At 44.8% G+C, this 11,742-nt stretch overlaps 1 protein-coding gene across 1 annotated transcript in view; it reads left to right on the forward strand.

The window, feature by feature from the left end:
- wdr18 (WD repeat domain 18) overlaps window positions 1-11,261 on the forward strand; it is a 37,092-nt gene extending 25,831 nt beyond the window's left edge. The window contains exons 8-10 of the mRNA XM_084354291.1: window positions 9,118-9,281; window positions 9,598-9,666; window positions 10,924-11,261. Coding sequence (XP_084210417.1) covers window positions 9,118-9,281; window positions 9,598-9,666; window positions 10,924-11,052 — 362 coding nt within the window. The 3' untranslated portion in view covers window positions 11,053-11,261. The remainder of the gene's footprint in view (window positions 1-9,117; window positions 9,282-9,597; window positions 9,667-10,923) is intronic.
- Window positions 11,262-11,742: the final 481 nt, after the last annotated feature.

Raw genomic sequence — 11,742 nt, forward strand, 5'->3', positions numbered from 1 at the left:
GTTGCCGGGTCAGTCCCTGAGAGTCCAGGGGCCTCATGTGCTAAGACTTGCGTGGATTTCCTACTGAAACATGGCGTACGCTAGAATCCAGAAACTGTTGTACGCACAAAAAAAATCAGATGTATCAAAGTGTGCGTATGCATCGATCCAAGCACTTTTCCTTTGTACATCCCAATCAATGTGGATTTGAGCGCACATGTAGAAGTGCTAAACTCCTCCCTGTCCACGCCTCCATTTTAATATGCAAATTAATTTAAATAGGGCCTGCACCAGGGATTCCCCTCTCTGCACCATCAGATTTACACCATGAGTAAAGGGAAGAAGCACAACTTCAATGAGTCTGAGCTCTAAATGCTATTAAATGAAGTCGAGACGCGAAGACCTGTATTATTTGGTAGCCTCTCGTCAGGGATAAACACCAAAAAAAAAGAAATGTGAGTTGTTTACTGGACCTCTACAACGTGTTGACTGGACATCTACAACTAGTCCTCAGACCTCTACAACTTGTTCACTGGACCTCGACAACGGTCCAGTGAACATTGAGGTGCCCTCAATAGCCGCCACTCAAAGTGTCGCCAAAGGAACAATAGCTGTAGAAACGTGCGTACGCCAGCCATGAAGCTGGCGTGGGGCACCGCACATTTCCACGGTCATTTTACTTTTGATACATCTGACCGTTGGTGTGGAAAATGACGTATGCCACGTTTTTGTGCATACGCAACATTGATACATGAGGCCCCTGGTGTGTTGTCGGGTCAGTCCCTGAGAGTCCAAGTGTCTTCTCCTGGTGAGTCAGTGTGTGTCTGCAGGGTGTTTTCTCTGCAGTGTGTTGGCAGCTCTTCAGCCTCTAACACTTTGTCTGATTTATGTCTCTATGTTGGACCAGATTTTGACCATTAGTGTAATTCTAGCAGCCAGAGCCAAGCTGCTGATCAATATTTGTAATTGAGTGAGAGATAATTTGCAGGTCTATTACCACAACAAGCAAGAAATATACTTTAGCATTTCAGTACAAACCTCCAACCCCATCACAGACTGGTTTTATCCAGACAGGAAGCGTTTCACTGCAGAAGCATTTTATTTATGATTTACAGCAGTGAGGACATGTTGAAGTGAGAAAACCTTTTAACGACGTGTTAAGAACCAACTTGGACAACCCATAAAGAAAGAGACAAACATTTATCTTTAAAACTCTGCAGATCATCACAAGTTTCAGCTTTTTGAATTAAACACATTGATGTAGGGTTAGGGTTTAATGTTGGTTGGTTTTTGTTTTCATTCAGATTCTGTTAAACTTTCATGTCTATATTAAATATAACCTGTGAATATAATATAATTGTGAACCAGTATAAATCAGTGTAATTCTTTCCAACAAGTAATGGGAAGCATCTCAAAGAGTTCTTTGATATCACTCTTGGAGGATATCTGACTGTCCTTCTTCATCACCCCCTCTGTGTCTCTCTGTGAATTATTCATGGCGCATCGTTGTGGCGACCAGAGCGAAGTTTCGTTGACCCACTCTGATGTTAACAGAAGGGGCGTGTCCTCAGCCTTCAGCCCCGTTTGTGTCTCTTCACATTTACATTTGAGCATGTCAGCTTCGTCCTCAGAGACTGTTAATGAGGCAGCAGGTGGAAGCTTGCCATCCTGCTCAAGGACACTTCAGCAGAACATCTGCAGAGTCTGCGCTCACAGGAAACTCTTCAATCTTTAACGTCTGAGTGACTAAACACAGATGTTTATCTGCTGTTTGTCCTGAAATGTCCTGAGACCCTGAGCAGGAAGTCAGTCCACAGTGTAAAGGAGCTGCGGAGGAGTCCTCACCTGTCGGAGCTGCAGAGGCGCTACAGAGGCACTATAAAGAGCAAACTGACCAGCTGCATCCCTGTCTGGTCAGGAGCCTGCAGTGCCTCTGACTGGAAGTCCCTGCAGAGGGTGGTGAGGACAGCAGAGAAAATCATCGGGACTTCACTTCCTCCCACCCAAGACATTGCAAAAAAACACTGCCTGACCCCAGGGCTCATTACATCAGCAGAGACACCTCCCACCCCCACCATGGACTGTTCTCGCTCCTGGACTCTGGAAAGAGGTTCTGCAGCCTCGTAGCAGAACAGCCAGGTTCTACAACAGCTTCTTCCCTCAAGCCATAAGACTGCTGAACACAAAATAAAATACCCCCATCCTCCCTCACACACCCACTCAGGACTGCTTCACAGGACTGCAATATAATATTACACATTGTGCAATATATTTTTATATTTTATATAGTATTTATGTTTACACTTTTTATTTTGTGTATTTTATGTAAATACTTGCTGTTGTCTTTATTCTATGCTATACTGAGCCAAATGCAACAAAATTTCGTTTTGATCTGCACTGTGAGGTGTACTTTTGAATGAGAAATAAAGAAAGTCTAAAACCTAGTCTAACGGAGTCCTCCCCGTCGGAGCTGCGGCGGAGTCCTCACCCGTCGGAGGAGTCCTCATCTGTCACGCTTTTGGCCGTGCCAAAACTCAACCCGGAGTCAAACCGAGCCGCGCTGATTTGCTTTTACAGAGCCAAGTTGAGCCAGAGACACTCCGCCTCCAAGCGGGCCACCGTGACATTTCACGACTGCAGCCAACCCATGACAAGCACCCATCTCCCCCTCAAATCGATGCTGAACTCATATCTGTGCAGGAAACCTGAGAGAAAGAAGTTTTAAAAGTCAGTGTGCTCAGCTCTCAGTACTTTTGTAGCTTCTAACTGAATCTCTTTAGTTTCTCTCGTCCTGTTTGTTCTTTCAAACCTCTGCTGTGTTTCACTGTTTCATTGTGTTCACAGCTGGTTCAGGAGTTGTGTTTATTTACTGACAAAAGCTTTTAAATGACTAAATAATGGGGCGCTTTTATTGTGAAGAAGTTACAGGAAATGAAGCGTGTTTGAAACTGAATAAGTGGAGCCACTTTGTTAGCGGTGATTCTTCGATAGCACTGCGGGGATCGAGACAAGCACACCATTGTTTTAGGACTCACATTCAATGAGGGAGCCCATTTGTGCTTGAGATGAAAAATCCCGTCTGTGCCGGGCTGCCGGCCGAGTCACACTGAATAGAGCCAGGACAGCATATGTAATGGAAAAGCGGCATATGAGACCCTTTGACCTTAGACCTTGAATTTGGAGAAAACTGAGGAAAACTGAGGAAAAGCTGACCCCCCAGAAGGAGAATGATAACGGGTAATCAAAAATAAGCAAATAGCTGAAGGTAAAGTTTAGATTTAAATGCCTGAACAGACTCGCACTGTCTGATTATTCCAGAGAAAAGCAATGCGATAAGAAAAGCCATCTTTTAACTCTCATTTGCAAATACAGTTACAACTGTGTAATTCAGCAGAAGCTGCTTAAAGTCTGACTTGAATCAATGACGTGAGGCTAAGACTGATGTTATACGATTCCATTTCTTTACTCTTCCTGCAGCGTTCAGAAGCATTTGAAGACTTTTAGTGCGATCAACACAACAGACCAAACAACTAAACATTACACATTACAACATTACATCCACTCCTGTGAATTATGATCTCATTATCAGCCTGGAGTGAATGAATGAAGCCAAAGAAGGTGATGTTGATGATTTCTTTAATGTGCTGATCAAAACACAAAGTTGTCAAGAGTTTCTGTCAGTGATCAAACTGGTGTTCTTGTCGAGCGACCAACAGCGTTATCAGAATTCAGGCGCAGGAATTGACATCGAGTTTTTCACAGCAAGCAGGCCTCTAAATTATTAATGTGGGAATCATCCTCAGCTTTTACGGGCACATAGAGCTGCGTATCATCAGCCTGCAGTGCAAATTAAATTCCATGACTGTGTATAATTTGGCCTAGAGGCGAAATATAAAGAGAAGAGCAGAGAGGAAACACACTGTGTTCCTCCGGGTAGGTACTGCCCAAACCACGTGAGAGCTGGGCCAGAGACGGGAAATTGATTTTCCAGTCGGTCTACGAGTCTAAAGTTTATCCAATAATAATAATCATCCAGTAAGAGAAGCTCTGAGGGTGAAACTGAATCCATCATAAGCAGAAGATCATTTTAGTTTCATCAACACTCTGACTGTAAGATCCAACATAAAGGTTAAACTCCTCAGTTACAGGATTGAAAGTATGCAGGTGAGGTTGAAGACACACCTGGTCAGGGCTCAGTCATGTGCTTCACGCTCTGCTTTGTCCACCTGACCGGTTTCCTTCAGTATGTAAATGTGCTGCTTCTTGTTTTAATTATCACACGTTCGGCAGTGGGTTCGTCAATAAGCGTGACGCAGCTCCTTCACTCATTACTGCAAACATCTTCTGCTCCTCGAGTGGCTTGTCATCTTAAATTGATCCTTGAGGTAATCTGAGGGAAATTAATTTAAAAAGTCCCCAGACAGGAAGTTGGAGTGACAGCATGTCGAGGCTTGGCGCTGCAGGCAGGAAACCTCGTCCAGTAAAACACCAGTCGAATCGGCTTGTATTGTTGAGGGATTTGAGTGTTTTCTGGGAGGATTGAAGGTTGTTGCTCCCCGAGCGTCAGTAGATCGACTCCCACATGTTTCCTCGCTGTGATTTGGAGCTTTTGTTGGCGTGAAATGAGTCTGGCAGAGCGTCACCTCGTCAGCTCGACTGCTGATTTCCTGATTGAAGGCAGAGCAGAGAGCCACTCTGTCTTTGTGGCTTCCTTCTGATAAGCTGCAAATCAAGAGTTGTTTCTGGTGAAAGAATAAAAATGTTTTTTTACAGAGATTGAAGTGGAGGCTAAGCAGACTAAAGCTGCTGCTGCTTTGCTTGCTTTAAACAGGTCGCTGCTTTTATTGGTCGCTACACATTTAAATTCACATCTAATCTCCTGAACATCACAGCTCTGCATGTTGTTTTCATGTTTGAGAGGATTTAAAGCCTGAAGGAGCAAAAGACTCGTACAAACAGGTCGCTCAGTCTCATGGATACAAGTAATACGTTTGCCTTCAACAGCATAAACCACAGTCAGTCTGTTCTGGATCAGCTAAGAAGTCACATACTGACTGATCAAAGATCAATGATTATTAATCAGTTGGTAATGAGTCCAAACAGTTTGTGTCTCAGTGGAACACCAACATTATTTCTCTTTAAGAGGTTTTTAAAAGCTGAGTTCAAAGTCTTTCCATTGTGAGGTTTGTTCCTTGTGACACTATGAGCTGCAGAAGAGTTCAGCTGAGCAGTCGCTGTCAGCGGTCATGTGACATGAACACAACATGCACCTGACAGCAGGTGGGACCATCCTACAGTCTACCTGAGCTCCGACCTTCACTGTAGACCAGTTTCCTTCACAGCAGCAAACATAAACACAATTTATCTGAAGGAACGTTTGAGGTTTTATTTAGTCACAGATTTTCACCTCAGTTTGAATCTTTTACTTTTATTGAACTTCTGTTTAAGTTGGACCTGAAAAGTCTCTGAGTCCAAACAGGGACCACACGACCAGGACCAGGGACCAGCTTAGGACTGAAACTGGGACCAGGACCACAGCTGAGAACTGAAACAGGGACCAGGACCATAGCTGAGAACTGAAACAGGGACCAGGACCGCAGCTGGGGACTGGAACAGAGACTAGGACCACAGCTGAGGACGGAAACAGGGACCAGGATCACAGCTGAGGAATGAAACAGGGACAAGGACCGCAGCTGGGGACTGGAACAGAGACTAGGACCACAGCTGAGGACTGAAACAGGGACCAGGATCACAGCTGAGGAATGAAACAGGGACAAGGACCACAGCTGAGGACTGAAACAGGGACCAGGATCACAGCTGAGGAATGAAACAGGGACAAGGACCACAGCTGAGGAATGAAACAGGGACTAGGACCACAGCTGGGGACTGGAACAGGGACAAGGACTACAAGTGAGGACTGAAACAGGGACTAGGACCACAGCTGAGGAATGAAACAGGGACTAGGATAACAGCTGAGGAATGAAACAGGGACCAGGACCACAGCTGAGGAATAAAACAGGGACCAGGACCACAGCTGGGGACTGAAACAGGGACCAGGACCACAGCTGAGGACTGAAACAGGGACTAGGACCACACCTGGGGACTGGAACAGAGACTAGGACCACAGCTGAGGAATGAAATAGGGAGTAGGACCACAGCTGAGGACTGTAACAGGGACTAGGACCACATCTGAGGACTGAAACAGGGACTAGGACCACAGCTTAAGAATGAAACAGGGACTAGGACCACAGCTGGGGACTGGAACAGAGACTAGGACCACAGCTGAGGACTGAAACAGGGACCAGGATCACAGCTGAGGAATGAAACAGGGACAAGGACCACAGCTGAGGACTGAAACAGGGACTAGGACCACAGCTTAGGAATGAAACAGGGACTAGGACCACAGCTGGGGACTGGAACAGAGACTAGGACCACAGCTGAGGACTGAAACAGGGACCAGGATCACAGCTGAGGAATGAAACAGGGACAAGGACCACAGCTGAGGACTGAAACAGGGACTAGGACCACAGCTGAGGAATGAAACAGGGACTAGGACCACAGCTGGGGACTGGAACAGAGACTAGGACCACAGCTGAGGACTGAAACAGGGACCAGGATCACAGCTGAGGAATGAAACAGGGACAAGGACCACAGCTGAGGACTGAAACAGGGACTAGGATCACAGCTGAGGAATGAAACAGGGACAAGGACTACAAGTGAGGACTGAAACAGGGACTAGGACCACAGCTGAGGAATGAAACAGGGACTAGGATAACAGCTGAGGAATGAAACAGGGACCAGGACCACAGCTGGGGACTGAAACAGGGACCAGGACCACAGCTTAGGGATGAAAAAGGGACTAGGACCACACCTGGGGACTGGAACAGGGACTAGGACCACAGCTGAGGAATGAAATAGGGACTAGGACCACAGCTGAGGACTGAAACAGGGACTAGGACCACAGCTGGGGACTGGAACAGAGACTAGGACCAGGACTAGAGACCAGAACCACAGCTGGGGACTGGAACAGAGACTGGGTCCAGAGCTGAGAACGGAGTCTGATACAGTCCTACTGACATCACAGTGATGTCAGTGATGACCACCTGACCCTGAGTGACAAAGTTTGAGAGTGCCTTTGAGCGAACATGAAGTTGGACTGAGACTCGGAGCTGCTTAAATGTTTTACTGAAGAATCAGAAGTGGAGCAGCTTTAATATTTTACAGAAGCTTCAACAGAACTTGAAGTTAATGAAGAACGTGTCCACTCTGTGATGTTGGAGCAGGCTGTCGCTCTGTGAGTCACCAGTTACACAGAGAACAGTGCTCTTTAATTTGAGATCTTCATCATGAGGTTCGGTAGGTTTCCCAGTTGTGTTTCCTGACAGATACACCTGGGCTGGTCAGGACATTACAGATCCAATTGTTTTCACTTCACACGTTCTGACAGGACATTAAATAAATGTTAGTGTTGCAGCTCTAAAGATTTATCTTTTGAGAGTAGAAGTACTCACAGCACCAGAAGAGGAAATAAATGAAGAATATGTGTTGAGTGAGTTTCTTCAGTTCGGTCTCCTGTCAGTGTTATGATGAAAGTTTGATGATCAGATTTTCACTCAGCCTTCACCTCGTCTCCTGGTGTCGCTGCTGAAACGTTCAGCTGAATACCAACTACAGCTCATCGACTGACGGTGAATCTTCACAGATGATGTTCTCGTCAGTTTGTTGGATTCAGAAAGAGAAAAGTGTTGAAGCTGCAGGATCATTAATGTTTCATTAGCTTGAGGTCACAGGAAGCTAACGAGAGCTGCTTCTGATGGACGAGTGTGAACATGAAGATGTTAAAATGAAAAAATAGTGTCATCGACAATTTTCTCAACAAATACTGAAAAAAGAACAGAACTTTATTTTCCTCAATCTCCATTTCAAAGTTTAACCAAGCTGTGGTACAAAAATGAGTCGATGAAGGTTAGAGAGAGATGGTGGTCGTGTTAAAGGATTGCTGCTGCTTGGATTATGTTGAGAGACATTTGGTATTTTAGGTGTTTGATCAAATGTCAGAATTTTTATCTGCTGACGACGAACTGAAACATGAAGTGTTTTGTGAATCTGTAAAGTGTCGGCCGATAGAGGAAGTCGAGTGTGATCCAGGCGGCCGACTCGCTGTTGCACTGAAAAATGAGTCCGATCCATCTGTCCAATCAGAGCTCAGAAAGCCTCCCGATGATTTACTTTGTGTTTGTAGAAGACTGACACTAATGGACCAATCAGAGATCAGCTGCTGGGTTCAAGAGTTGAAGCATCCCATACAAAAAATAAAGTGAAGGAGTGCAGCGCTCAGAGGAGTTCTTCTGAACCCACAGGCTGAAAACATCATTAACTTTATTCTGAAACATAAACATAGACAGGAAGTGAGGTCATGATGACTGAAATATGTTGTGGGCTGCTTATTACAGTGAAGCTGTTCAGAAACATGAAGACTATTAAAATGTAAAACCAGCTTTAGTGAATAAACACGATGTTGATGAGCGGATCAAACTGACGGTTTCAGTCATCGTGATGTTTTCAATCCGTTAAATGTTCAGAATATATGTTTGATTCTAAATTATATTGGCTCTGACGAGTTCTCACTCAGGTGAACTGTAGTATTTTTAGTATTTCAGTCTCTGCTGCAGCTTCGGGGTTATTTCAGGTTACAAATTGAAGAAATTCTTCCTCACTTTGATCTGCTCTTCGCTGCCTTCAGGCTCCATCCTCATCCTCATTCAGCTGATGTCACATGTCAGCTGACAGCTCATTGGTCTGTTTATGTGTAGAAGCATCAGAATCAACCAATCGTTCTCTTTCATTGTTGTAATTCAGGTCAATCCCTCTGATTGCAGTACGGCTAAAATAAATCAATATTGAATCATTGATCCATAAAAGCTTTTCAGTTTTAGATGTCAGTTCGACTCCGACACACTCGCATGTTTCATGACCTGAATGAATTATTGATTAGTCCTCATTGATCAGTAATGATGATAAGTTTGAGCTGTTGTTAAACTCAATGAATGTCTAGAAACTTTTTGCTCAAGGCATACCGTCTCCATGGTAACAGTGGAACTGTAGTCCTCTGACCTCACTTCCTGTCTGTGTGTGCAGGTCTGGTGACAAACGCCGTCATCATGGCAGCTCCAGCTAACATGTTCCTGCCCGACAGTCGGCCTGCCGTCCCGCTGCCGCGCTTCAGCCGTCACCTGCACGCCTCCGAGGGCGACGGCGGAGAGTCGGGAGAGGTGTGTGTTCGAATCGGCCTCTACACACAGGTGAGTCCGCAGGTGTAGAGTGGGTGACTCCATTGACTGTATTAGCTTTCTTCTAGTGCTACCATCAGGACAAACTATGCGTGTTTATCTTAACTACAGTTCAGACACTTCAGGATGTTGTTTGTAATGAACTCTGCTGCCTGTGGGAGGCGCTAATTATATTAAAAACCTTTTTATTTTGAAATAAAACTCCTCAACCTTTCTATTTCAAAATTTGACTGTTTTATTTTGAAAATGGATTCACTTTTTTATTTTATTTTGCAGAGAATGCAGACCTTATTTGTTTTATTTTGAAATGGTCTTCCTGTGTCTTTAGGAGGAAGAGGAGACATACCTGCAGAAAGCTGATAGGCTGAACTCTTTGATGAATGCTGTGACTGACAAGGTGAGAGGGGGCGGGGCTTCAGTCTGGTCATTAGTTGTAGAGAAGTCCCGCTAGCGTCCAGTGGAGCTCATGGGACAGTAGATCAGAAGTGACTGAAGAGAGACAGATGATGTATTGATCCTGTTGAACTGTGTCATGAATCACACATGATGTTTGTCAGTTTGTTGTATTAAAGTCAAACCTCATATAGTTTTGTGTTAAAGCGTGTTCTCATCAGCACCAGAACCAACACCAACATGGAGCCAGCTGGGCTCAGAAAAGCTCGTAAACAAGATGAACATCACAATAAATCTGCTCATAGTGACAGCTGCAGTTCTGGTTCTGGTTCAGTTCTGTGAGCTGCTCATATACAGGAGCAGCTCCACAATGTTTCTTAGTTCATTAGTTTGATGACAAACTGATAAACATCATCTGTGTGATTCATGACACAATTCAAACAGGATCAATACATCATTTATTTATACAAGTTTCCATGGCAACCCGGATGCGAGAGGACGCTGGCGTGAATATCGCTGCTTCTCAATCCGTTGCAAAACTGCTTTTTCTGTTGAAAAAAGAAAGCCAAGTTGTCTCTACAAGCTCTGGGACTGTGCTACAAACTTTGAAGGCTGCACACCTGAACGGTTGGCATGCTCAGTGCTCTGTGGGCTGTCCAGCAGTGCTCCGCTGGTCCTCCCTCCACCACGGCCTCAGGATTGTTCGCCGCCTGGCTCCTGTGTCGTCCTCCTGTGCTGCTGTGGTCTCCCACGGCTCGCGGCGATGTTGGATGGTCGCTGCTCCGCCGCTGCTGACGTGATCTCCGGATGCTCAGCACAGGAGCTCCTGGACCTCTGCTGTCGCTTCTCCCGGGCTCCATCGCTGGGATTGAATCTTCTGGTCTCCTGCGTCGCCCCCGCTGTGTGCACAGGGCCTCCAGACTCAAGTTTATTATTGTCTATTCTTTGTTTTGTATGTTCCACTTTGTTAAGCGCCCTTGGGTACCCTGAAAGGCGCTATATAAATTAAATGTATTATTATTATTATTATTATTATCTGTCTCTCTTCATCACTACCACACAAAGCTTTGATCAGGAGGGGGCGGGGCTTCAGATCTCTATTTATCTGCTCCATATCAACAGTAAGCCAGCAGCTAGCAGTAGTTAGCCAGTGCTAATGTTTGTTTATCGCTTCATGTACAGTAATCTCTCTCTCTCTCTCTCTCTCTCTCTCTCTCTCTCTCTCTCTCTCTCTCTCTCTCTCTCTCTGTGTGTGTTTCAGTCGGTGTTCGGTGACGGTGAGAACACAAAGGTTCGAGTCGCTGAGCTCGAGGAAGAAGTTCAAACTCTGAAGAAAGTCAACAAAGATCTGTTCGACTTCTCCAGCCAGCTGCTCACCAAGCCCACATAGACACATATGAACACTCTTACACACAGATACACAGACATGAACATACACACATGAACACTTACACACAGGTACACACTGAAAAACACAGTTTTACAAAGCCGCATAAACATATACAGTATACACACACACACACACACACACACACACACAGGTGTCTCACACTATGATGTTTTTTGTTGTTTACAAAATAAAAGTCTTTGTTTTTAGAACTTCCTGTCTTTTGTCTCGCTTTTGTCCAAAGCGACTTATGTTAAAATAATTCTGCGATAATTTAGAACTGGAGGAAGGAGATCGGAGTCAGCTCAAAGTTCAAACAAGGTTTTAATCTTGTACAAGAGGAGCATTCACAGAGCAACATGCAGGTCAGTTACAAAGTGAAGACTCAATTTCTGAGGAGGAAAGCTTGGTTTTTATCTGTCTCTGTGGGTGTGTTTTCACTCTGAAAGCTACTAATTTATGCCCTCCTGCACTTAAAGAAATAATTAACAGAAGGGAGTGATAACCTTCAGTGATTACTCAATACATTACATGGGTCATAAAACAAGGTCACAGGTTCACGTTAAACATACTTTGAATAGGGCTGTGTAAGACTTCAATTCACATACCTCTACATGAAGTACAAAATTCCCATCACAACTACACAGGGGTAGACAATAAGGGAAATTTGAGGGCCAGTGGCTTTTGAGGATC

The sequence above is a fragment of the Pagrus pagrus genome, assembly GCF_965226575.1.
Source record: "Pagrus pagrus genome assembly, chromosome: 6".
Taxonomy (NCBI): Eukaryota; Metazoa; Chordata; class Actinopteri; order Spariformes; family Sparidae; genus Pagrus; species Pagrus pagrus.